General features: G+C 41.8%; 1 protein-coding gene across 1 annotated transcript in view; it reads right to left on the bottom strand.

Moving 5' to 3' along the window:
• Positions 1-286: 286 nt before the first annotated feature.
• The window catches only part of LOC145413266 (uncharacterized), a 47,397-nt gene continuing 19,693 nt past the window's right edge, over positions 287-27,990 (bottom strand). The window contains exons 3-23 of the mRNA XM_080282995.1: positions 26,745-27,049; positions 24,918-24,944; positions 20,197-20,388; positions 19,656-19,933; positions 17,230-17,338; positions 14,681-14,824; positions 14,423-14,536; positions 13,598-13,882; positions 12,375-12,501; positions 11,169-11,305; positions 10,823-10,995; positions 10,238-10,360; positions 7,487-7,610; positions 6,424-6,514; positions 5,688-5,912; positions 5,399-5,496; positions 5,021-5,138; positions 4,006-4,263; positions 3,497-3,598; positions 2,711-2,892; positions 287-2,064 (exon numbers count right to left, since the gene is read on the bottom strand). Coding sequence (XP_080139121.1) covers positions 2,005-2,064; positions 2,711-2,892; positions 3,497-3,598; positions 4,006-4,263; positions 5,021-5,138; positions 5,399-5,496; positions 5,688-5,912; positions 6,424-6,514; positions 7,487-7,610; positions 10,238-10,360; positions 10,823-10,995; positions 11,169-11,305; positions 12,375-12,501; positions 13,598-13,882; positions 14,423-14,536; positions 14,681-14,824; positions 17,230-17,338; positions 19,656-19,933; positions 20,197-20,388; positions 24,918-24,944; positions 26,745-27,049 — 3,272 coding nt within the window. The 3' untranslated portion in view covers positions 287-2,004. The remainder of the gene's footprint in view (positions 2,065-2,710; positions 2,893-3,496; positions 3,599-4,005; positions 4,264-5,020; positions 5,139-5,398; positions 5,497-5,687; positions 5,913-6,423; positions 6,515-7,486; positions 7,611-10,237; positions 10,361-10,822; positions 10,996-11,168; positions 11,306-12,374; positions 12,502-13,597; positions 13,883-14,422; positions 14,537-14,680; positions 14,825-17,229; positions 17,339-19,655; positions 19,934-20,196; positions 20,389-24,917; positions 24,945-26,744; positions 27,050-27,990) is intronic.

The raw sequence follows: 27,990 nt of genomic DNA, 5'->3' as shown, positions 1-27,990 counted from the left end.
GGTATACTAAGTTGGAAATGCATATTTAGAGAGATATCTGGTTTAAAGATCACTGCTAAATAAAAATATGTTATTCTGCTGCTTTGAAGCACTGTGTTTCCCTAACAGAGTGAAATATTTTTTTGAGGCAGATTGAATAGTTTGTACTAAGCAAGTGAGTTATTTTCCAACATAGACTAAATAATTTTTCAAGACTGAACAACTTCCATGACATATTAATCTGTTTTCCTAGACAGACTGAGCTAATTCGCATGATGTACTAATTTATTTTACAGAATGGACTTATACAGTCAATAACTAAATAATGAAAATCTCTCTATATATATGTAGGATTAGCAACCCTGGCGGTAGCATTACTACTCACAGGGTGCTGCATGATCTGAAAATCTGAGTCCAGATTCACACAAACTCAAGATAAACTCCCACTTGTAACTAAGACCTTTGTTCAGGAAGAACAAAACATATAGGAAAATACTGCTGCACTCTCCTTTCCTTGTCCTTCCAGCAAATATAAATCTCATGTATAGCAAGAGTTGTTCATAAGTTTGTGCATCCAATATTCTGGTGTTCCCGACTCCCACCTTCCAAGGCGTTCCATCAGTCTGCCTATTCTACTCACTATCAACTTTACAGTATGATGTGCAGGTCATTGTATGTTGTGTACTGTACAGATTAATACAAAATTCCTCTTACCTAATTTGGCCTTTTTAATTAGTGGCACCATATGTACTGAGAATATCCCAGTTTCTGCTACAATTCACGACCTTGGTACAGTAGTTCCATTTCTGGCCATATCCTTAGACCTGAGAACTGCGTGTATAGGAAAGTCCCAAATTTTGTATGGACCAATTTGAAAAATCTTTGAGAATACAATAGTGTTAGCCTGCTTACCACATTACTGAAAAATAGTCAGTAACAAGGTAGAGGGGCAAACACTTTCTCTTCCCATGTCATATACTGTAGATAATATGAGTGTCAAATATTGCGGACCTTACCTTTCACTTCTGCAGCTCAGTTTTAAGAATTAGGTCATCTATAGTTATAAATGCCAGCCAGGAGTGACACAGTACTCCTTGGTCCCTTTTAACAGGAACATTAACACTGTATATATGATGCTTCCTTCATAACCTGAACTATCCATTATTGTCACAACATAGAGATATTAAGTATTTCAAAGTCCTTGCTCAGAAGAAGGATTTGCCACTCCGGAGACTTCATTTATAGTTTTCTTAGCCATTTGAGTAGGGAGGAAGTTGTGATGATGTGAGGTAGGAGTGAACAGGAAGGCAGATGTGGGGTATTTCAGTTGGCAGGGCAAGCTTGAGGACCCTTGATAGATGTTGTGGAGACTGATCTGGATAAAAATGTCTCAGGCTGGGGAGTTTCAAGATATAGAGGAGGAAGCTGAGGTGTGTTGAGTCTAGGGGATGTAGGATGAGAGAGGGACAAGTTGGGTGAGAGGTGGTGGGTGGAGATCTGAAGTTTAGTTGATATCGCTAGAGGAGATTCCTCAGGGCTTGGGATCTGACGAGGAGATAGCTGTGGGGATGACTGCCGTGTGGAGGGAGCTGTTTCCTTGGGTTGTGTGGGTTGCTGAGGAGGGGTTGTAACCAGTGAGACATTCTTATCTGGGGAGGTGTCTTCAAGCTCGGAGGTACTGGGGGAGGTGTGTATGGGAGGGCAGTCTGAAGAGGTATTCTGATCATGGGAGGAAGGAGTGTCCTGTGAGGATGGGCAGTCGTCAGTATTATCCACAGACAGAGGTGAATCCTGATGAGCTGCAGAGTTAATGAGTGGCACTGGGTAGGCATACTCCTCAACTGGCGAAGAATCGCCAGGTTGAGTGAAGGGAGGAGTCACGATAGGGATGAATTGCGTGTGTGTCTGGAAGGGTGGAGTGACTGGATAGAGCTGAGTGGGTGTGAGTGGGAGAGGGCCCAGGGGTTCTAGGGGAGGGTGGGAGGACAGGAAGCTGACTGGCATCCCCGGGGCGGTGGCTGATTGTCAGGAGGGCGGGTCTGCATCAGGGTGGTGTGACAGTTCTTGGTGACGCCTCCACAGGTTCTGGTCAGGAAAAAATATACACGGCTACTAGGAGTTTAGTAGGGACTGTGTATATTACAGAAATATTATGTAGCGGCTTCCGTGTAAAGACTAAATCAGCATTTACAAAAGGGCTAGAGTATGAGTAGATTGGCATACAGTAACTATGGAGATTTTTCTCACTTCAGTTTCCATGATAAAGTTGAAGTGGGAATAGATTAGGATTCCACTTGAGACTTGGCATGTTAATGTTATCCATCAGCATCTGTGATAATATGAAGTACCACAAGACCAAGATTTTAGTGCAGACTGCATATTTTATCCACCAACTTTGATGATAAATATGTACAATAGGAATAGATTAGGATCTGATTGGAAATTTTTATGTTTATATTACCAGATAGCCTCTATGATAAAACTGAAGCAGGGATATAGCAGGGTTTATGTGGATATTGTGCATATTAATTGTACCTGTCAGTTTCTGTGATAAAAACACAGCTAGACACTGATCAGAATTATATAGTCCCTCAGAACCTTATGTCAGGACATTTTACATTTAATTCTGGCAAATGCCCGACAGTTATACTGTGTTTTCATAGGAGACCTATTAGCTTATAAATTACCCCTCACAGAAATACAGTAAGGGATAATCATACCAATCACCCACCTGGCGTAGTGATGATAGACTCTTTAGTATGACCCACTTGTCAGGCGTGACCAGAGGCTCAGACAGAGACCTAGGCTCCCCTGAAAACCGCCTGGCAGACTCATACCCAGAAGATGTCACACTGACTGTCCGGGCATCATCATCCTGTCCTGATGTGGAGCTGCCTGGTCGTGAACACACACCTGAACCAAAAACACTCAGAATAAAAAGCAAGTAAGTGGATAATCTACTCTACTATGAATCTTACTACAGTAATTTTTATTCATTGTTCTCTACAGGAAATTTAGCTTTTGAGTTAAGAGTCAGTATTTTCTTTGTTAGTTTAATTGAGACCCCTTAGATAATTGGAGTGCATTTTACTTTTATATACTGTAGTTAACTAAGAAAATTTTACAAAAACATTCTTTTGGGACAAACCAGTAATGAGAAACAGTGTTTCACATGTGAGATTTTTGTCACCTGCATAAGCAGTATGTTGTTGCTCAGTACATGTTATTACCAGCTTATTTTTTCCTGATCATATGGTTAGTATTCTTTGCCTGCCAGACAAGTATGGGCACAGTGAAATCGACATTTAATCGAAATTGAAAACATTTATCACCTTGGGATGAAAACTTTGATTTTAGTGTGAAACCACAAAAGATCGCAGCCGAAGCTTAGAAACAGCTTCCATTAACCCCTTTAGTACAGTAACATTTGTTTTATTCCTGCTGCCACCAGACAGTGTTAGTGACGCACCTGGTAGTGAAGGGGCTATTGGTTAAAAAGACAAAGTGAGCGAGTTACCAGATGTGGCAGCCGAGGGAGGCGATGTAGTGGAGGAGGGTGGGGTGTGTTGGAGAGGGGGGGAGCCAGGGGTCTCTACAGGGGGCATCTGGGGCTCGTCATCTGAAATACACACAGTATGCATCATTGTTATCATTATCAGAGACAGTACATGTAAGTACACACTAGATGGGGAGTTATCAGGTATGGTAACACTTGCATGCAACCACAAGTATTATTATACTGTATATCTTTACCCTGTGACCTATACAATATTGTTACACATGCCTGAGTTCTGCATTCTTTATATTGATAGCTAGATAGATACTGTATAGCCATTAAATATAGATAGATAGATATAGACAGATGGATGTAGACAGTGTATATTCCTTAGACAGATAGACCAGCGTAGATAGACAGAGGCAGAAGTAAATGACTTAATAAGGCATACAGCCTTATAAAAAAAAAAAAACAGTGTGTGAATACAGTATTGCTAATTGTGGTTCTGTTTAGTGTGCATAATGACTCACTGGTTGGCTGAGGTGGCAGACTGGTCCTGGAGGTGGCAGAAAGTCGCTTGGCAAGGGCAGGGACAGGCGGGGAGGAGGGGCAAGGGGTGGGAGAGGTGGAGTGGAGGGGTGGGGAGGCGTGGATGGGGGAAGGCAGCTCCTCACTCCTGCAGGGGGTCATGGGGGGCAGGCGGCGTGGAGTGGGGGGTCGTGAACCTGGGGAGGGGGGTCGACTGTTTTTGCTGGTCCTTCCACTCTCCAGCTTACTTCCTGCTCCTCCTGGAAATGCAAGATGAGTGACTTGGAATGATAATTATTAGTAGACTCTTTTCACTTTATCCTAGTCCAGATTATTGTTACCTGGTATTTTACAGTAGTTTATTATTATTTGGCAACAGTCAATTCATGCATCTCAGTGGCAGAATATGACTACCACAGCTGAGGATCCTTTACATATGGTAGCACTTCATTTTGATTAGCATCATGTTCTAATATTACTCTAATATTGCAGCTCAGATTTCATGATGGGTAAATGGCAATTTTAGCCCAGATGAGCATGAAAGAGTGTAGTTAATATTTTTAATAAATTTTTGCTTTCGCACTGTTTTTAGCATCCCCATATTCCATACCTTGCTTTCTTACACATTCTTTTACCATACTCATCCACATTCTTTGTGGCTTTCCACACCTCCTCAAGCCTTTAGCTTACCCATATATTCCTATTACTGCCATACTCATATCTGTTATTTCTGTATAACGATGCCATATAGCTAAGTATACAGTACTTACTTAAGAAACTTCCATAGTTCATATCTGTACAGATCACTTATATATCCTATCCTTTGTAATGTATGTATTTTTTAGTGCATATGTAATAACCAGACTGAAACTTAACAAATTAGTCACAGTGTCCTGGATGAGATTTGACCTCAGGTCCTCGCGCTTCATTCGCACGCACGTTACCATTGAGCCAAAGAGAGGATCCTCACTGTGCCTTTAGGCAGTACGGGCTTTTATACACCCCATTACGTCACACTTTTCTCCCTCTGGTGATTAAGTTGGTTAGTTTCAAACACGTGGTTGTGTAGCTCATTGGAGGCCACCAATGGGGGCACTGCAGACCACACCAGACAGCTCATCCCTGGGATGTAAGGCTGTCAACAACAATATCATTGCCCTCAAGGCCTTGCCTCACATATCCCACCACTGCCACCAATGTAATAACCGGACTGAAATATAACAAATTAATCACACTGAGCTGGCCGAGATTCAGTCTCAGGCCCTCGTGCTTCATACGCGTGCACGTTACCACTGAGCCAAAGCGAGGATCCCTGCTTTGCCTCTAGGCAATGCAGACTTTTATACACCCCATTACACATACATACTTAAGCAGTCCCATTTCCAGTTCTCTCACTCTTGACTTTTCAAACTCATGCCATACCAAAGCCTCACACTCCTGCTTATCATGGGCACTTACACACTTCCATGCAATCCACTTGCAGTCTCTGTACTCTGTCAGTAAGATCAACATTAAATTGCAAGGGTATCATTGGTTCCTTATCCCCCCTCCCCCAAACACACAGCAGGAGACATTGCTCTGCTCAGTGATAGATGATAATGATGAAAGCAATGAAAATGACGGTGGTAATTATAAAGACAGCATTGCTGGAAATGGTAATAATGACAGTAAAGGTAATCTTTACCTGCTATGGGTGTTGGTGAGTCCTTATTCCTGACCTTCTCCCCTAGTACTGCAGGAGACAGTGTTCTGGGGGAGGGCACCCTGGAGGCAGGGCGGGTGGGGGGATGGGGCAGCTCAGGCAGGGTTGGGGTAGTGGTGTGGTTCTGATTTCTACTGGCATGTAGGGTGGGAGGGCTAGGTGGCTGGACATCTGGTGGAAACTCTGGTATGTTGAAGGTAGACTCCCCTGCGGAACAGTTTGTTTTAGAAGGCATATGAGGAATATTAGATTTAGAAGATGATAGAGGAATTACTTTATATGGCATCTGAGGAATACTTTGACTTTCTGAAGGTCTAGGTGGAATATACCTGAGGATATTGAAGGTCAGCTCCCCTGCAGAATATTGGTGTTTTAGAAGGATTGTGGGAGAAGTTATATCACCATCATAATTATCCTCATCTCAGTGAGGAGATCCATATTCATGGTAGTCTGGTGTCAGTGGCCACATAAATAATTTAAAAAATTGACTGATGGTAGATAGAACACATGTACAAGACATCCCTGAACCGGGAGACAATCATTATAATGTATAGAGGAAGAGAGGTGGAGGAACAGAATTGCTTGGAAGTTTATTTGTTGAGATTAATATATATATGTATGTATAAGAGAGAGAGAGAGAGAAATTGACAGCATGATCAGACAGAGAAATTAACATACAGTACTGTAATATGTACAGGAGATAACCAGTTCGTCTCACCAGTCATCCTCCTAATAAGCGCTGGTACTGGGGGTGAATTAGAGCGAATCAGGGGAGCCTCCGGTTGGTGGCCCTCCTTGTCCTCCTCCCCCTCACCCTCCTCCCTCACACCCTCACCCTCAGCATCACCCTCACCCTCAGCATCACCCTCACCCTCTCCAGCTTGATCCACTGGTAGGGAGGTAGGCTGGAGGAGAAAATATATACACTGTATTTTAATTTCCATTGTGTGAAGACTTGCAATCATGTATCATAGCTCCTTTATTGCAGATAATATTGATTGTGGGTAGTAAGGATTTTATAGGATTAGGAGTTTTCAGTTACCTAAGAACATACTGAGCTTGCAATATAATCTTGGTTTATTAGATAATGGTACAGTGGTCCCTCGCATTTAGCGATTTAATTAGTCTGGTGAAACCGTCGCTAATTGTGAAATTGCTAAATGCGAAGTGTACTAATATCAGTTAGTCTGTGCTCATCCTCCAAGTCACCCTTTTGAGCCCCGATTTCCTTCTTTAAATGCTGAAAATGACACAGTGTATTAGCAGTACATTGTACAGATACAGTACTGTATGGTTGTACAACTACTCACCAGCGAAAAACCCCAAGTGCTCATCAGTGTAAGAGAAAAAAAGCCCCCAAGGTCACCAGACGCTCACGACATTGATAACAATGACGGTCTGGTGGCTGACGGGCAAGGCATTTCAAGCCCCACATCGCTAAACGCTAAATGCGCGGGATTGGTACCTTTTCTAACCAGTTGCTAAACGTGAAAATCACTAACTCGAAACATGCTAAATGCAAGGGACCACTGTATACTGTACTGATATGAGGCGTATACAATACTAGTTACTGTTCAACTTTATGCTGTACAGTAAGAAACCAGTCTCACAAATACTTCTTCGTTTACCACGTTGTAATCCATAACTGCATTATCACTGTAGAACACTATTTGCATTCCTAAAAATTTATTTTTTTTACCAACTATTGGGTAAAAACTAACGAGATCTATTCAAACCCAACCCACCCAAATATGATTTAACCTTATCTGACTCTCCCTTACTTGGTTGTGCTCTGGCGTGTAGGGCCTGTGTAGTGCGGGAGTGAGGGCTGGCTTGATGGGCGGCCACTGCTTGGAGGACAGAGATACCCTGCTGCTGCGCCGCCTGTCACGTGGAGATGGTGATCTGATGGAGGACATGAGAAGTAAGTGACCTGTGTAATTTTTCAAACATAATTGAATGATAGATTGACAGACTGATAAATGCATAGATCTAGACATGTTAACATAAATGGATAAATAGACAGATGGATTCAAGAATTAGTGGTAGGTGGTGGCGACCATCATCCACTCACTTGATGTAGTGCTGCCTACTTCTTCCATAGCCTTTATCATTCTTTTTCTGTGCCTGCCCTCCTCTCTTCCTATTTCTCCCATCTTTCCTGTCACTTCTTACTGCTTTTCCTTCCTTTACAGGTGGCTTTACATTGAGTGACAAACCAAATGGTTTCCTGTAAGCCAAGAAACCATTTACAACGCTGGGTGGTAATCATATAACCAAACCATACGTGCTCCCTACGTGTCAACAAGTGGGTTGGTGGAGGGTTAATGCCCCTCCCCGTAAAACAAATAACTCATAGTCAAATGGCCACCCCTTACGGGATTATGTCGTCTGGCAATAGATAGATAGATAGATAGATTAAAAAATGGATAGACACTGATGTATTTAGTTGAATAGATACAGATTAATATATATGTAGAGAGACATACAGACAGACAGACAGAGATATCACAGATGGTAAACTGTTAAACAGGTTGATAGCTAGACAGAGATACAGTAGGTAGACAAATAGGTAGCTAGATTGATAAATTGACAGTTGGAGAGATGATAGAATGAGAAAATCAGGCAGGAGAAGAAGGATTATTCAGAATCTGCTATACCATTTTTTTTATTTTTTTTATAGCTAGATACCTTATATGATATTCCAGTCACCTATAGGAGATTGGAATCACTGTGTGTAAGTCAAGGCAGTCACTCCAGCATGAGTGCTCAACAGTTATACTGTCAGGCATGTCACATAATTATAGAATCAAAATAACTGATGAGAAAGAGGTACTAAGGAACCTTCTTTGCACATGGTCATATGACCTGAGATCTAGATACCTGTCCATACAGGTTAACATGGCATTCACACTGACTCTCACTTATCTCGATAGTGATGGGAATCATAGGCGTAAGGGAGCTGTTGAGTTTGGGGAGGCTGAGATTTTGACCAATAATTTTCCAAACTGTCATCCACGTGACTACATCATCAACCAAACCGTATAACATCAAAACTTGTTCAAGAGCCCATGTCAGCTGTAGAGTACTGTACTAGCAAAAAACACACAAGACAACACACAGCCAACAGAACTGTGCCAAAACCCACAACAAAAAGCACACAGAAATAAAAAAAATAGCAATACCTCTGCAGACAGAAAAACATTGTTTTCACCCGAGATCTACATCTTTTTATTGTCATATTGAGACATAGGACATGCAATTGCATAAGAAAATATTGAGTTCAGTAATCCTAAATTTCATAAATTCACTGGTAGTTGAAAATCCAGTACAGTATTGCAAGACAGAACTATTTATGGAAGGCAGCAAAAATACATGGAATGGTTTGCAGCTAGTCTGTGCTCTAATCTCTTGAGTATTGGCAATTTATGGAAGGCAGCAAAAATACATGGAATGGTTTGCAGCTAGTCTGTGCTCTAATCTCTTGAGTATTGGCATCTCTAGAAGAAATACTTAGAGGCAAATATATCCACCATGTGGTCCAGAGTCTTGCCAAAGGACAAATTTGTATAATGTCACTCTGTATTCAGTATGGCTACACTGGTCAGATGTGCTTGATCCATTGTGCTCCTCAGATATGTTTTCAAACGTTGGAGCACACTGAAACTGTGTTCTGCTGAACAAGACATCGCAGGAATGGTTGCCAGGATTCTTGTGGTCCTGTTAAACACTGGCAGCACGTGATGTAGATCATTTTTGTACGAAGTCTCCCCAACACTGGCTGCAGTTGGCTATGCGTCTGAGTCTGACTGGTGTGTATGACTGTACTTGACAAAGTTGGTGAATATTGCTTTTTCTGCTTTGAGCAGGTCCTGATGTGCACCATAGTGTGGCACACTATATATCCCCATCTGCCTATATCCCCTTAACCCGTCTATTTTCTTGTTTATGTCATGTATGGTATATGCAATTGTATTAAAATGCATTGCCCAGATCGTATACTGTGTTCAAGCAAAATTTAGTATCAAGTATGGATTGTGACCACTTGCCCAAATTTCTTTCATTTCTGGCTGAATCCAGGGGGGTGACAACCCCCCCCCCTGCCACCCCAGCCCATATGCCTATGATAGGAATAGAAATATACAAAGAAGTATGAAGACTTAAAGAAGATAGAAAGGAAGGATGCAAAAGAGAGTGTAAGGAGTGAGGGATGGATAAAGTGAGACATGTGGAGAAATATGGAGAAACCCAGAAGTGTGGGAAGGTAGGAGAAACAGCTAAGGGTTGATGAAAAGAGCAGTGACTGGGGGATGGCAGAATAGCAGGACAGGAGGAAGGAAGCAAAGAAGATTGATGAAAGAAACACCCTCTTTAATATTACTGTATATGTCATTCCTGAATGTGCCATCCCTAGCATGTATTCAGTATGGATGGAGGTGACATGAAAGTGTGTGGCACTTAGGGAGGTTGTTGGGCTTTAGGGAATGGACTTTTAAGTCTGTGAACCAGAGCTGAACACATACGAAATGTACCTGGAAATGTCAGATGATAGTGACTCCTGACGTGATTTGTCCCAGGTCTTCCGTCGTCGTCTCTGTGGATGAGGCTGATCACTCTCTTCCGTGGGTGTCTCTCGTTCACACCTGCTTAGCGACCTGTGAACACACACAAGGTAGGATCCTGTAAAGTGTCCTATGACAGCACTGCTTGTGTGTTGTAGGTATTTTCTTGGAATTTTCAACTTCAGAATGTATTTTTGTACATCCTCCATAACCTTTTTTTTTTTTTTTTTTTTTAATGATGCATAATTTATTTTTAAAAACATATTTCTTAACCTTTTGTCAGGCAGAGGTCTCCCTTACTTGAGTATAGTCGTATAGCTTTAGCCATAATTAATAACCTAAGTGACGTTGAACCCTACAAACAGTTCAGTTTCTCTGGTTTACTTGTAAGTACTAGTGTGGTGCAGATAGGAAGACAGTTCATACGGTCAGTGTTTGATGTTGATGGATGTAAAAGCATGACTGAAAGTGCCAGAACATTATTTTCTGAGTCTTTCCATAAACCATTAAACATTGGCTCATATTCTGTCTCCCTGCATTACTTAAGTACTGTACCTTGCAGTACGTCGTCTAATCCTCCTGTTAGAGTATGGGTCCTTCTCCGACTGCTTTCTGTAGGGTCTGTCACTCTGGTTGTGTCCCCATGGTGGACGGGCATCACTGCTGTGGCCACTGTCCCGGGGCAGAGAGGCCGTGCTTCTCCTGCTGGACCGACGACGAGGCTCCTTCTTCCCTCTGAGGATCATACAGGGATGCCATCAGCTGTTTGATTTAGTGTATTTTATAAACTGGACTGAAAGGGGCTTAATATGATTATAGGAACATTACTGAGAGGACTAATATTAGTGATACTTCAGAGATGCCGAATATAAGTAGTGTGAGCTATGAGTACCATTCTTACTAACCTTTCGAGCTGCGGGGTGTCACACTGGATGCCACACTCTCTGGATGGCGGGCCACGGTACTTGGTGGGTGTGATGATGCGGTTGGTGATATATGAGCCTGGGTGGTCATAGCCACCAGGAGTCAGGTGCTGACCTGTTGTTAGGAAGAGGGAGATGAAATATAATTGGTCATTTATTCATTATGATTTGACACAGATTTCTACATAAACACCTTACATACACAGGAGTGCTCCAGTATGGATTTCTACATACACATAGCCACTCAGATACAAATTTTAACATTCACACAGCCTGTCCAATGCAGATTTCTTTATGCACACCTTACACAGACACAGGTACTCCAGTACAGATTTCATCATACACACAGCCACTCCACATTTGCACCTGCTTACAATATACAAACACAGCCACTCAACACAAATTTTCATATACATTTCTGATTTTACACATCAAAAAAGCCTTCCACACCTACTGCCTACGCATGTGTGTTTAGCATTAGGTAGGGGCAGAGTGACATGGTGATATTCTTTGACCCTGTGCCCTTCAGGACCCCCAAACAATGGCATACATGCATACATAACATACAGAGGTATACTATACATACATATGCACTTACATATACAGTATATAATTCTCCAGGTTAGTCATTTTCTGTTATGCTCATTATCTCTTGCTTCAACTTTAACTTCACCATCATCATTTTCCACATCATCCATATCTGTATTAAGATTTTTTACAATCTCTCAAACATTACTATGTAGTGTAGATAGCAGTTAGAATTGTTTTCTTGTATACACTGTCTGAATTATTAAGAGTTATTTGATAGCTTTTAGTCAAGCATTCCTCTATGAACATGCTGTATTGTTTCAGATGACAAGTATGAAAGTTTCATTTAGAACTGAATCCCACATTTGTTACTCATGCCACAAATCTCCATTTTCTCTGTAGGTCTGTTTACAGAGAATGCAACCAAAGTTGCTTAAATCTATATTGCTCCAATGGAAAGCCTCCAAGATGTTAATAGGAAAGGGAGGAGGAAACACGGTGTTCAACCTGACCAAGTTATAAACACACACACATGGACGCACGCATGCACACACACACACGCACGCACGCATGCATGCACGCGCGCGCACACACACACACACACACACAGTAAACAGAAAAATAAAATATAATAAAATAATAGAAAATGCATCTACCTGAGACAGCATGAAGGAGAGTAAGTAGAGTGGCTCGATCTAGGAGGCCAGAGGAAGCTAGTATGACTTCTGGGGTGAGACCGAGGCTTTGTAATAGCTTGACTCGCTCATCACCATCACCTCCAGTCTGACGAGAAAATATGTAGATGCCTTCAGATTACCTATATATAGAGTACATACTTGTTTAAATATCATCATCATTTTCATCATCATCATTATCATGATTTTCATCATCATCATTAAAATATTTTTGTGTCATAACTGGGCTGGTTAAGATCTGCCTTCCATCTAAAATGAAAAGAGTGCAGAATAAAAAGAAAAAGAATGGGATTCTAAGAGTATGGGGAGGTCTATTTATTATACTCCTCTTCCACCCTGTTGAGCAGTTTCTCATGTGCTGTGGGGACAGCCCAGTCAGCTTTATCAATATGTATCCTGCCTTCACTGCCACACTCAGACCCACACCAGCAGACTGAAACGTTCCTACAACACATAAGGTACTGCTGGGTTAGTTTCTAGTGGAGTGCATTTTATGGACTACCTTGTATCGGGGAAAAAAAATGCAAGATTCAAAACACCACAGCATATAATATAGCACACCATTTTCTTATTATTATTATCATTACATTATTATTATTATTATTATTATTATTAGTGGTAGATAGGGGCGCTCACCATCCACTCACTCGATGTAGTGCTGCTCTTGTGTGTCTGCCCTATCCTCTTCTCCATCCCACTTTCCTTCCATCCTCTTCTGTCTTTCTTTCCTTCATTCTTTCCTCTTCCTTCTGCCTGTGGATGACTTTCCTCTTCCTTCTGCCTGTGGATGACTCTACACCGAGTGACAGGCCAAATGGTTTCCTGTTCACCAGGAAACCATTTACAGTACTATGCTGGGTGGTAACCATATAACCAAATTTTGTCGCGTGGTGGTGTAGTAGGTACTGTAATTAGGATGCTCCAATCGGATTGAGCCAGTGGAGATTTATATCCAAGGGGTGGTTGGGGTCTGTTGCTCATGTAATGCCACTCAGGGATGAGTGAGGCTGGTCACTCTCATCTTAAATGTCAGAACCAACTTGCCTAGCCCTGGGCTTCTACACTCCTCATGGGGCAATGTAGGATTGGATGATGGATGGATGGATGGATTATTATTAACATTATTATTATTTAATTTTATTTATATATTCATTTATTTATTTATTTATTTATTTATTCATTACCTTCTGAGGTGGATGTGAATCTGACTTCTCCTCTCTTGACTTCTGCGTTTCTCTCTTTTCAGGCCCTGGAGTTTTGGAGTCGTCTCTATCATTCTGTGACTCCCTCCTCTGCTGTTGGCGCTGGGAGACGTGTGAGCGTGGAGTGGTGCAGGCTCGGGGAGTGGTGTTAGAACGAGGGGAGTTGGTGGAGCGAGGAGTGGAGGCAGATCGAGGAATGGTTGAAGTATCTATGGTGGTCAGTCGCTCGTCAGCTCCTTCCTCTCTCACTTCAGGTAAGGAGGTGCTCTGTAAAGTTGGATTATATCATCGTCATCATCATCATCATCATCATCATCATCATCCAGACTTCTTTCCCACCTAAGTGTAAGCTGATAGAAGCTTGATATGAATTTTTTGTTACGATGCATCAAAGTGGAAATAACAGATGTGCTCAAAGTGTGGAGTAGCCATAGTGAAATAGTAGGTGAGCTTTTGACCCTGATTTACCTTCTAAGGTAAATGCAGGATAATGAAGATTGGTAATTTTTCCCCTCTCTAAGGCACAGGTTTCACTCTGGTCCTCTGAGGGTGTACATCATTATAAACAAAAGCAGAGAATCAGATCACTTCCTCAGGCACTTTTGTCCCTCCCTGTTAAAAGAACCCCAGCATGGTAAGCTTCACTGGGGAGGTATGGAGCTCAACAAGGATTCCATGGTAGTCATTCTAGTACAGTAATGATTCTGTTAAAGGTTCTTGCATTTCAAAACCTCACCACCAAATGTATTCAAGTAAGCTGAAATAGAAGTGAAAAGGCAACCCCTATGGAAGTGGGCCTAGTCTCACCGAGGATAAGGAGCGAACATGTCCATATTTGCTGACAGTCTTATCCTTCTTAGCTTTTTCCGCTGCTTCTTTGATGGCAGACTGAAGCTGCCTTTGTCGCCTCTCCTCTGCCTCCTGATGAATCAGAAGGATATTGTTACGGTGTTAATCATTATCATTATTACCATAGTTTTCATTATTTTTACCATCATTATCATATTACTGTTACTGTGTATCAAACAGTATAATTATGTATGCTTTCTTCCTCCCGTTTCTTACCTCCTTCTCCTTCTTCTTCCTGATCTCCTCCTGGTACTCCCTTGCTTCCTTCTCTTGCTGCTCCCTCACTCTTTCCTCCCACATGGCAGCCTCCCTTCTCTCCCTCTCCTCCTCCACTGCCTTCTGCCTCTTCTTCTCCTCCAGCTGTGATAAGAGGACGACTATAAAATGTCCGTTATACATTTTAATGTTTTATTTCTTTCAAGATATTACACCTAAAAAAATTATAAAAGTTCCCTGCTTTACTTCACGACTTACATAAAATTAGTCCCTGCGGTACAATGAGTTTTTTTTTAATACTGTCCATGCGAAAATAACCAAAAGTGACCCGAAAAAGGCAGAGTATAAGGGAGAAGTGGAGGAACGATTGGGCAAATATGAATTGGAGCAGATGGGGGATGTGGAAGGTGTGTGCAGGATATTTACAGAAGAAATATGTGCAGCATGTGATGTGGTGTGTGGGAGGAAGAGAAGACGGAGGGGGGGTGCAAGGAACAGCATGGTGGACTGAAGAGGTGAGACAGGCTGTGGCACAAAAGAAGAAAGCATACAATGAATTGATGAGAAATAGGGGCGTGGAAGAAGTTGAGAGGCGGAAGAGAGAGTTATATGTAGAAGAAAGAGAGAGGTGAAAAGATTAGTAAGAGAGAGTAAGAAGAGAGTGGATGAGGAATTTGGAAGGAATTTGAGTGTAAAGTGGAGGGACTGTAAGAAAATGTTTTGGAAAGAGGTGAAGAGAGTAAGACAGGGTGGAAGTGAGGTTAGCAGGGGAGTGAAAGATAAAAATGGTAGATTACTAGTGGAGAAGGGAGAAAAAGTGAGCAGATAGAGAGAACACTTTAAGGAATTGTTGAACATACAGGATGGAAGTAATTCGAGTATAAGTGGCTGGGGAATGGCTGGGAGAAGGAGGGAGGTGAGAAGACAGGAAGAAATCAGTAGGATAGAAGTTGTGGAAGCAATGAAGAAAGTTAAATTGGGGAAAGCCCCAGGAATTGATGGAGTGTGTGGTGAAATGCTGAAGCATGGGGGAGAGATTGTAGTAGAATGGATGTGGAACATGTGTAGATTGGCCTGGGAGGAAGGTAGAGTCCCGGAGGATTGGAAGTCAGGCATAATTATTCCCTTGTACAAAGGGAAAAGGGAAAAAGAAGTGTGTGGTAATCATAGGGGCATTTGTCTTCTTAGTATAATAGGAAAAGTGTATGGTTGGATACTTATTGACAGAGTTAGATTAAGAACAGAGGAATTAGTTGGAGAAGAACAGGGAGGCTTTAGGAAGGGAAGAGGTTGTGTAGATCAGATATTCATTCTTAGATCTTTAGTGGAAAAGTTTCTAGAGAAGGGAAAGAAGTTGTATGTGGCTTTCATGGATTTGGAGAAAGCATATGACAGGGTGGATAGACAAGGATTGTGGAAAGTATTAAGAATATGTGGAGTAGATGGGAAGTTGTTGAATGCTGTGAAGAGTATGTATGATGGTGCTAAGGCTGCAGTGCATGTGGATGGTGAACTAAGTGAATTTTTCTCATTGAAGGTTGGGTTGAAACAGGGATGTGTCATGTCTCCGTGGTTGTTCAATCTGTACATGGATAGGGTAATAAAAGAGGTACAAGGTAGGGTAGTGGATATTGGAGTGGCCCTGGTGAGAGAGGATAGTGTTTGGAAACTCCCTGTTCTGTTGTTTGCAGATGATACTGTGGTGTTGAGTGAAGATGAAGGGGAGCTGCAAGGCTTGGTGGATGAGTTTTTGAGAGTGTGTAAGAAATGGAATCTAAAGGTGAATGTATGGAAGAGTAAAGTGATGGTCTTTGAAAGAGGTGAAGTCAGTGAATGTACAGCGAGGTTGGATGGTGAGGAATTGGAAAATGTGAGTATGTTTAAGTACTTGGGTAGTGTGATGAGTAAGGATGGAGGTTTGGAAGGTGAAGTGCTTGAAGGGGTACAGCAGGGAAGAAAGGTTGCAGGTTCTTTGAAAGCAGTGATAAGAAACAGGGAAGTGAGCATGGAAGTGAAAAAGTTACTACATGAGAGTATTGTGATACCACCTCTAACCTATGGAAGTGAAGCTTGGATGTTGTTGGAAAGACACAAGTCAAGAGTGAGAGCAGTGGAAATGAGTTATTTAAGAGGAACTTGTGGAGTCACATGGAGAGACAGGCTGACGAATGAGGATATAAAGGAGCGTTGTGGTGTGGATGTGGATGTGATAGGAAGCGTTATGAGGAACACACTGAGGTGGTTTGGCCATGTGGAGAGGATGGAGGGTGAAAGACTGACGAAGAGAGTGTATGTGAGTGAGGTGGAGGGGGGAAGAGGGAGGGGGAGGCCGAGGATGAGATGGAGGGATGGGGTGGAGAGGTATATGAGAGAGGGGGGTGTGAGTTGGGAGTGGGGCAGTGAAATGACGGGGGACAGGGCGACGTGGAGGCGTTTTGTTTGTGGCCACCCCAAACGGGATTGAGGCGTCTGGCAATAGATAGATAGATAGATAGACCTCCAATTGTGGTTGTGCTGCGCAGTAAAGACAAACATAATAACTGTCTCACCTGCTGCCTAATGATACGTTGGGTCTCCTCTGCTTGCTTCTTACGCCTTTCCCTCTCTGCCACCTCCTCAGGGTCTATTCGGTGTATCCCTCCTCCACGAGCATATGTTCTGTGGCATCAATGGTACAGGAAAGGAACTTTAGCATTGTTATTGGTACAGAAACAACCATAACGTGTATATTAGTATACAAATAACTAACATCTTCATCAGTGTACAAGTAACTGTAACTTATTCATTGGTTTACAAGAAACTCTTGACACCTGTATTAGAGATAAGTATGCATGGAATAGCAGAGAGGATAGAGAGTGAGAGACTGATGAGAAGAGTGTGAGTGAGGTGGAGAGGGGGAGAGGGAGGGGGAAGCCAAGGATGAGGTGGAGGGATGGAGTGGAGAGTTTTATGAGAGAGGGTGAGATGGGAGCAGGGCAATGAAATGGTGGGAGACAGGGTGACATGGAGGCAATTTGTTTGTGGCCATCCCTTATGGGATTAAGGTGTCCGGCAATAGATAGATAGAATAGTAACACCTTTTCAGTGTACTTGTACATGGAACTGTAACACCTTCATTGGTGTACAAGGAACTGTAACATCCTCCTTGGTATTCAAGAAACTGTTACACCTCTTTTTTATCAGTGTAAAAGGATCTGTAACACCTTTATTAGTCAACAAGGGACTGTACTGTCCTTAGTGGTTACAAGGAATTATCTTGATTGGTACATAAGAACCGTGGCGATGTAGACAAGAAGAGTTTTTTACACTATGTTAATTTTTTTTTTTTCTTGTTTCTTAACCCTGTACCACATGAATTTTCTGAGAGGGCTATTGCAGGGATGTTAGTGAGTGGATTGCCCTTTACCTGTCAGTTTATTCTCATGAAGGTCATGGGGCCAAATTTTTGTTTTTATTTGCGATTTGCAATAAAATTTGTTGCACTATGTGGTAAAGGGCTAACGAAGTAGATCTAGTAGTGGGATTTATACATTATTATGTTTCATCAAACTGTGTGAAGTGTAATTTGTACTTCTGCATTGTTTGTTAGTATTGTGCCCCAAGTAGTGCACAAGATGTGTCGTTTTGTAAGGACATTACATATACATGAATCAGAATTATAAATATTGTATAGGCATTAAAGAAAGTTATTTTGCTGTATCATCATTTTAGCCAGAGTTTGTGGAATATATGATATAACTTAGTTTTGGTGTGAAGCATGATGTGCTGGCCTGAACACTTGATATTTTGTTTAGTGAAGATTATATGTTGTCAAGAACTTGTAGCAGTATTTAGCACTTTAACCTGAGATAATGAATACAGGTTGTGTTTTTCTGTGAGCTTAGGGCAGGGTGTACCAGACAGAAACCCATTTTTACCTCACCCAGGCAGAGTCTCGCAAAGTCTTGTTTTTGGTCGAGGTGCTTTGTTTGTGTTTGTTAGCAACATTACAGAAAAATGGCTGAATGAAATTACATGAAGCTTTTTGGATATGTGGGCTCTGGTTCCCAAAGAAAATTAAATTTTGGAGGTACTCGAGTGACCTTGAAAGGTCAAAATCAAGGTCACAGATTTTCAGAGAGCTATAACTTAAAACCATTTGAAGATAGAGTTATTTACTATTATGAATATACCGGAACTCATAATATGGGCTTTCATTTGGCACCAACACCTTTGACCTTGAGTGACCTTTAAAGGTCAAACTGTAGGTCATGGATTTTAGGAGGCTATAACTCAAAACTGGTTGAAGATAGAAAGATATTTACTTTTATCAGTGTATAGGAAGTCCCATAAAGGTTTTTAATTGGTACTATGACCTTTGACCAGATGTGACTTTGAAAGCTCAAACTCAAGGCCACAGATATTCAGACTATAACTCAAAACCGGTTGCAGATAGCTATTTATTATTTTGAAGATATAGGAAGTCCCATACAGGCCTTTACTTGACATCATGACCTTTTACCTTGAGTGACCTTGAAAGGCCAAATGCAAGATCACAGATTATCAGAGGGCATAACTTGAAATAATTTGCACCATTACCATAGACTTTAATTGTGTACCGTACTGACACTAAATGGTGGTATCGGTTCAGTATTTAACAGCAACAAAACAGCTGTTGCCAGGCAAGGTTTATTGTGCCTGGCATCACCTCCCCCCCCCCCAAGCTAGAACCTCAGTCTCAAGATTCTCTCAGCACCTAGTCCCATATTTATCAAGAAGGCCTGTCATTCATATTCTTTCCCCATTGATACATGGTACACCTGTTTACAGTACACATCTATTATACCTCAGTCTCTCGACATATCAAGATCACATCTATGCATGGGTGATAAATGTATCTCTGCTCATTAATAACCATACACCACTACGCAGCTGTCAAAGCTCAGGTTCTTCATATATCCAAATCACATTTATGCAAGAAATATAAAAGTTTTACCTCTGCTCTGGCTTTGAGTATGGTGCCCCAGGTAACACACTCTCCTCCTCTTTCTCTGCCCAGGCTGGAGGCAGTTTGTCACCCCCACGGCTTCCTGGTGCTGTGTTCTCTCCGGGTGCCCACAGATGCCCAACACCCACACCTCTGTCCCCCCACCGTGCCCTCTGTCCACTATCACTCTGAGAGGTCATGGGTGGAGAGGGTCGGGTCGGCTCAGAAGCTATAGACCAACGTGAATCCTCAGATGAACCAGCCAAAAGAGATGCTGACTCAGACCCCTGTTGAAGAGTATCAAGTTGAGGGTCAGGGTGCTAGAAGTCATGAGGGACCTGGATGCCAAATCAGGTTGGGCCTTTGCTAAATTAAATTTAAAGTAATGATTTCTTGACTTTTACATCCTGTAGTTATGTATTATGTTTGATTTTTCTGAGAGATCCATTTAGATTAGATCAAGTTACATCAAGTAAGGTATTGGATTATGATGTGGTAAATCAAGGTAATAGGTCAACCCTAGTTATACCAGGTTTATTTGTCCACTTACCCTATACTGATGTCCCGAATCAGGCAGTTCATAAATGGTGACTCCCCTGTTGTTGTTCGAGGCAGTGTAGGGGAGGGTCTTGAGGAGGTCCTGGAGGTATGCCCCTGAGGGAGCACTTGGTGGGGAGCTCGTATTGGGAGACGCCATCACCACATACACGGGGGCACCACCAAACCCACCCACACCCATCTGCTGCAAGGTATGTTTTGTAATTTTAGTGTGTGTGTGTTTTGTTTTTTCATGCAGCATTTTAAGTATTTATTGCATTTTTATTTTTATTGTTTTTTAGTTATGTTGTGTCTTTAGATATTTATTACATTAATGGGTACCACCAAACCACCTACAACCATCATGCTGCAAGATATGTGTGTAATTTTAGTATTTTTTGTAATTATGTGGTCTTTTAGGTATTTATTACATTTTTAGTAGTTTTACTTTTTTTTGTATTTGTGTTGTGTCTTTAGGTAATCATTACATTCAGGGATACCATCAAAGCCACCCATACATTTATGCTGCCAGACAGATTATGTATTTAGTATTTCTGGTATACAGTATTGTGTTATTAGGTATTTACTGCAGCCCACTTTACTTTGTTATTTTAGTTTTTTAACTCTGCCTTTTTTTTTTTTTTTTTTTTTTTTTTTTTTTTTGCCAGCCTAACCAAGTTGTTGGAGCCTTTTTCTTAGTGCTCTCTGAAACTGTTAATACTTAGTGCTATAATTGATGTTTTATCTTTACTAAAGTTCTTGTGATATTTTATGCCCATGTCTTCTATTATAATCTTACCCCTAATCATTACTTGAGAGGAGCATGTGGAGTGTCATGGAGGGACAGGTTGACGAATGAAGAAGTGAAGGAATGTTGTGGGGTGGATGTGGATGTTGTTGAGAAGATTAGGAGAAATACACTGAGGTGGTTTGGACATGTGGACAGAATGGAGAATGAAAGACTGACTAAAAGGGTGTATGTAGGTGAGGTGGAGGGAGGGAGAGGGAGGGGCAGACCGAGGATGAGGTGGAGGGATGGAGTTGAGAGGTATATGAGGGAGGGGGGGGTGAGTTGGGGGGAGGGTAGTCAAATGGTAGGTGACAGAGCGACTTGGAGGCATTTTGTCTGCGGCCACCCTTTGTGGGATTAGGGCGTCGGGCTATAGATAGATAGATAATCATTAGTCACCTCTCTTTATTCTTCACAATTCTCCGTCTTACTCAATACTCATCCATCATCCACCTTTATAGGGAGTAATTGTGAAAACGTTTTAGTATTTAAAATTAAATTCTGTTATATTTTCTGCTCATAATTTTTTTAAAGACATTCTTAAGTATATAATACCCAGGAAGAAGGGAATATGGGTGACTCTACACTGAGTGACAAGCCAAATAGTTTCCTGTACACTAGGAAACCATTTACTATGCTGGATGGTAACCATGTAACCAAGTTATGGCATCTGATGGTTTAGTGGATAATTAAGGTGCTCCAGTTGGATTGAGCCAGTGCAGGTTTATATTTAGGGGGTGGTTGGGGTTTATTGCTCACATAATGCCACTCGTGGATGAGAGAGGCTGGTCACTCTCACCTCAAATGTCAGGACCAACTTGCCTAGCCCTGGGTTCCTATGCTCCTCTGTGGAGCAACCTAAGATTGGATGATGGATGGATGGATAAGGGAATAAAAACACCACTCATGTATACACTGAGTGCTGTGAGGAGGATGGCATATGGGTCAGGATTAAAAATGCTGCCCACATATTCTCTACATGTTGTAATAATGAAGAAAGTGCGGTTTTGGGCTGGAACAGAATGCTCCCCTTGTTTTCTAGGATGCTGTAAAAAGGGCTTGTGGGGTGTGTGTGTGTGTGTGTGAGTGAGTGAGTGAGTGTGTGTGTGTGTGTGTGTGTGTGTGTGTGTGTGTGTGTGTGTGTGTGTTCAGCTAGGAACAGGAAGTCTCTCTTCTTTGTATTGGCATAGGGTGTAATTACCGTATTGTCTAACACTTACTGTATAATGTAAAGTAGTCTCATTTCTGTGGTCAAGGAGGGTAAGGAGATATTAAATGGGAGTTTTGTTTCTTAATTCAGGTCTCAAAAGGAAAGAATTATAATCAAATGGTGTCAGTGTGTTTATGATGAGGACACGAGTTTACTGTGGTATGTGGGTTAAATTATTCTTCAGTTTGCCATGGATTTACACACCCCTTGTGTATCTGGGGTGTAGAGTTATGATGATGATGATGATGATGATATACATTATGTTGTGGTCAAGGCTAGGTCGTACATTCACTGGAAGAAAAAAAAAGTGTGTTTTTGTCGTTGTATGGGTAGGCCTATAAGCAGTCCAAGTATATGCGTAGACTCCCATCTTCCTCTCTCCCCTTACCTATATACAACTTATGTAACCCTGGATGCCTCTCCCCCTTGTTGTCCTTAACCCCCACCCACCCACACCTCTCACCTTCTACCCACTCTGCCATCCTCCCTCCCCGTATCCCTCCTTCTAGCCTCCCTTTTTTTCCTCTCCTCCCTCCCTTAATATAATCTCGTTCTCTATCCCCCATTCTGGCACTTTACTTCCCTTCCATCTTCCCCTCCAGTATCTCTTCCTCTCTCCTTCCTTGCCTCCAGCCTTTCCATGTACCTCTTTTTACCTTTCCAGTTCGTACTTGCATCCTTGCCACGCCTCCTTACCCACCATTACCCATCTCCCTCCTACCATCTGTCTCCAAAATCTCCCCCTCTTTCTCTTGTTTTCCATACTCCCTCCTCTCTGTTCCCATCTCCTGCCTCTCTCAAACTCCCATCCCTCTTTCACAGTTTCCTACTTCCATTCTTCCGTCCATCACTCTCATCTTCCCTCTCCAAGACCTCCATGCCTCTCTCTCTCTCTCTCTCTCTCTCTCTCTCTCTCTCTCTAAACTCCTTGTAAAATCAATAGAGCCTTTACCCTTAAGCATTCAGAGAATTCAAAGAGAGAGAGAGAGAGAGAGAGAGAGAGAATGACAGGACGAGCTGTCTGTGAAGTTCAGTGTTCATCTTTATCATCGTCATCATTATAATTATGATCATCATCATTGTCAGAGGAAAATTTTTAATATCAAAACATTGGTAACAGTAACAACAATAACGACCAGAACAGACAGTAACAACAATTGTTATTACATTAACAGCAACAGTAACAAAACAGGCACAATAATAACACCACCAACAACAATAACAACAGTTACAGTGACAGCAGAAGCAACCACTACAATAACAGTAACAGCAACAATGACAACAACACTAATCACAATAACATGCAAGGAAGACAAAGAAAGACTAATATGATAATGATGATGATGATGGCGATAATAATAATGATGATGATGATGATGGTATCCTGTATTTACCGAGAATTAAGGTGGCGACGCTTTAAATGTTTTTTCTAGCTACTGATAAAATCTTGTCACCGATTTTATTACTCGTATTTTTTTTTTTTTGGGGGGGGGCAGGGAGTGATGCCAGATGATTTATTTATTTATTTATTAATTTTGGGGGTTAGTGATATTTTTTTTTAAACCCTCTCAGTACCAGAGATTTCATAAGCTGAATGAAATCGTCTGGCAATAGCAAGAATAAGATGCAGAATCAAAGAGTGAGGTGGAGACTGCCTCTTATCTCTCACTAACGGATTAGCCTGCACTGAATCATCATCTGGTGTTAGAAAGAATGAATTACTAGGCATCCTGTTTCCGAGGGAGATAGTGGAGATTGCTTTTATGTTTTTTGGATGTAGCCTCCCCAAATCTACAGTCATCTGGTGGGAGAAAAAAAAGAGAAAGAAAACAGAAAAAAACTAAAGGCCAGCAAATGTTTGGTGTTAAATGTCCACATATTAACTCGCAGGTGTGAAGTGACAGGGCAATTATCTCCACGAGGCAATTAAACGAGAGAGTTATGAGTGTGTGTGTGTGTGTGTGTGTGTGTGTGTGTACGCGCTGGTGCATGCATTAATTATTCCATTTTTCGCGGTATTGGCTAGGCTGCTACACAGTTGCCTACAAAAGTCCTGTCTCGTTTCTTGCTTCTCTCTCCTTGGAGTTTAACAGTCAGGCTCAAGAATCTGCAGGAACTAACAATGATAACTTAACGTGCATTTGATTCAGATGAGTAAAATGGTTTGGATTTAGGCTGAATAAAATACCATAATGGGTCCATGGCAGGGAAAAGGTTAAGCCTGCCTCAATACCGAATGATTTGATTTGCCCCCTCTCTATCCCATGGTGAAGTAGACAAGCTTTTTTTTTTTTTTAATGTATATATTTTTTCCTTTTAGTTTTGTGGTCGCCTGATAGGAGCTCTGGAGATCTTTTTTTTTTTTCTTACTCGCCAGCATATGGATTTTTTTTTTTTTTTTTTTTTTTTTTTTCCGGGTCTTGCCACCTGCTTGGGTACTGTATGCATTATGATACGGAATGGCACCACACGGCTTTATGGCAAGGGTGTATTTACATTGTCATTTCGGTGGACTTACGGGTGAACACTGAAATGACCTCTTTGAATCGTGTGACATTTTTATTCTTGCTGTCTGAAGGCGATTTTACTCAAGTTAGGAGAGATTTCGAACTGGAGGGGTTAGATACAGCCTCAGCCAACCTCTTCACTACACGAAGCCTCCCATAAATTGAAGAAAATCGTCTGGGGATATCAAGAATAAAATAAAAATTACATCATCAGCTGTTTAACTTACCTGAACTGGAACGTAGGCTTGGTGAGGGAGGGAGGGGAGAGGGGGTGGGGGAGGAGGAGGGGGAGGAGGAGGGGGAGGAGGTATTGTGCCTCGCCGTGGAGAAGGAACCAACGCCTGGGAGGTGGGGATGAAGTCATGCTGTGGAAGAGGAGGGGGAAGGTCATGCACAGGAAGGGATAGATTTATAGATTAGGTGTTTGGTTGAAAAATAGATAGATGGATGGATAGATGATGCTGTGGGAGACGAAAGGGGGTTGCCATGCTGAGGGTAGATAGATAAATAGGTTGGTAGACAGATAGGTATACTGGTAGGTAGAGTGACTGAGGTTGATTGAGAGACAGATGATAGATGGACAGCCTAAGTGACTGATAAATGGAATGACAAATAAACAGTGAGAGAGAGAGAGAGGGGGGGGGGGACGAAGATATAGAGGGATACAGTACATCGCGCCAGGCAACAATCCACATGCCAACAAAGTATCACCATCATGCTATGTGGGAGGAGAGGGGAGGAGAATGGAAGGGGGAAAATACTATGGGAGAGAAATTCCTTGCTAGAGGGAGGAGGGGGAGAATGGGAGAAAAAACTTACAATGGGAGAGAAGATTTGTATGATGGAGAAGCGTCATGAGAGAGAGGATCATCGTGGGAGGGGAAAGGGACAGAACATGGAAGGAGAATGGAAGGGAGAGGAAGTATTTGGGAAGAAAGAAGAGGTGGGAAATATTATGAGAGGGAATAGACCGTAGAAGAGGAGAAAATGTGTGTGTGTGGGGAGGGGAAATATTATGGGAGGGAATAGACCGTAGAAGAGGAGAAAATGTGTGTGTGTGTGGGGGGGGGATATATTATGGGAGGGAATAGACCGTAGAAGAGGAGAAAATGTGTGTGGCGGGGGGGAAATATTATGAGAGGGAATAGACCATAGAAGAGGAGAAAATGTGTGTGTGTGGGGGGGGGAAATATTATGAGAGAATAGACCGTAGAAGAGGAGAAAATGTGTGTGTGTGTGGGGGGGGGGAATATTATGAGAGAATAGACCGTAGAAGAGGAGAAAATGTGTGTGTGTGTGTGTGTGTGAAAGATTTATGACTGGCTGATATTGCAGTCATCTACGCGTGTGTGTGTGTGTGTGTGTGTGAGAGAGAGAGAGAGAGAGCAGTTTCCATACAGTCTAATGTTGCTGCAAATGTCAGTTACTGTAATATACACAGTCATCTACCTTTTTTCTACTCTTTTACTACTGCTTATATCTAGTTACAGTTGCCTTATACTACAAATCGTGTTGTTTTATAAATTTAATATTAAATGAAAAAATAGGAATATGTCAGTATTCTAGATTTATACTTGATCGCAGTTTTTTTTTTTCCAATGACAATAATGCATTTAAATAACAGTGGAGATTATTAGTGAAGAATACGATTTTTTAAATCCGTGTCTGTGCTAAAAAAAATCGTACAATAATCCCTCTAATTTTCGCACATATATTGTTGTATTTTCCTTGAAAAATTATAAGAGATTTTTGTCTATGTTAAATGCATTGGGACAAATTATAGCCCTTATTAGCTGAAGGAAGTTGTATTAATTCTCATGCTTTTTGAGATTATGCACAAAATATTACATCTCTCATAAATGCACAGGGAAACTATACTCCTCAGTGGTACAGACAAATAATAATAATTCTCATGCTCTCTAAAATTATACTCAGATCATCACGTCTATCAGAAATGCATTGAAATTATTCATCCCATAATAATACACTGTGCAATATCAGCCAGTCATAATCATCCTCATGCCGTCTAAAATTATGTGTTAAATCTTTCTCACCTGTTGGGCTGTCTGTGGCTGTTGATGGTATGCCTGCTGTGCCTGTGGGTGCTGTTGGTACCCTTGTTGCTGTTGCTGCTGTTGAACTGCAATGGGCTGTTCAACAAGATAGGATTGCTGTACAGATGGATGAGACTGCATTTGGGGTTGCACTTGTAGCTGTTGTTGCTGTTGAAGATTTTGCAGTTGCTGTTGTTGATGATGCTGTTGCTCTTGATCGGGAGGTTTGTCTGTCGGTGGGGTTGATTTCTTGGGCTCCGCTGGCTGCGCTTTTCCCCAGAATCCGCAACCCGCGTTCAGAAAGGCTGTTGGGGAAGATTGAAAAGGGTTAGGTTAACTTGGTGATGATGATGATGGGTGTGGTGATGTGGTGGTGGTGGTGATGATGATGATGATGATGATGATGGTGGTGATGATGATGATGATGATGATGAACAAATAATCTGATAATGGTGGTGAGCGCAGACGTTTTGTCCAGTCACGAGCTATTTGTCCAGCTCCCAGTATTTTGTCCATTTATCAGCACTTTGTTCAACCTCGAGTGTTGTGACCACCATAAGTATTTTTTTTCAAGTTTTTAACATTTTTTCCAGTCACTATAATTTTGTCCAACCACCAACATTCTGTTTAACTACCAGCATTCTCTTCAACCACCAACTTTTTTTTTTTTTTTCCAACCATCACCGTTCTCTCAAACCACCACCATTCTGTCTAGCCACCAACGTTTTGCCCAGCCACCACAACCTTCTCCAACCACAACATTCTGTCCAACAACCAACATTCTCTCCAACCACCAACATTTTTCCAACCACCAACATTCTGTCTAGCCACAACATTCTGTCCAACCACAGCATTCTGTCCAACCACCAACATTCTGTCCAACCACCAACATTCTATCCAACCACAACATTCTGTCCAACCACCAACATTCTCTCCAACCACCAACATTCTCTCCAGCCACCATTTCGTCCAACCACTACAAGCATGCAGGTGATGCTGAATTAGTGATGCATAATTCACCACATTAATGCAACTACCACATACACACCTGCACATCTGCCTGCCCCCCCCCTCTCTCTCTCTCTCTCTCTCTCTCTCTCTCTCACACACACACACGTCAAACTCCAGCCAAAAAATATATATGCTCGTTCGAAAATGTTTTTGTTATTCCGAATGCTTCAGAATTAATTGCCGATTGGTACTGAAAAAAATAACCCCACTCCAAACTCGAAACAATGAGAGACGA

This window comes from Coenobita brevimanus, chromosome 95 (genome assembly GCF_032717465.1).
Source record: "Coenobita brevimanus isolate Jiangsu-jjx chromosome 95, ASM3271746v2, whole genome shotgun sequence".
Classification (NCBI taxonomy): domain Eukaryota; kingdom Metazoa; phylum Arthropoda; class Malacostraca; order Decapoda; family Coenobitidae; genus Coenobita; species Coenobita brevimanus.
Note: the sequence above shows the minus strand (reverse complement) of the source record. Positions and strands in the feature narration are given on the sequence as shown.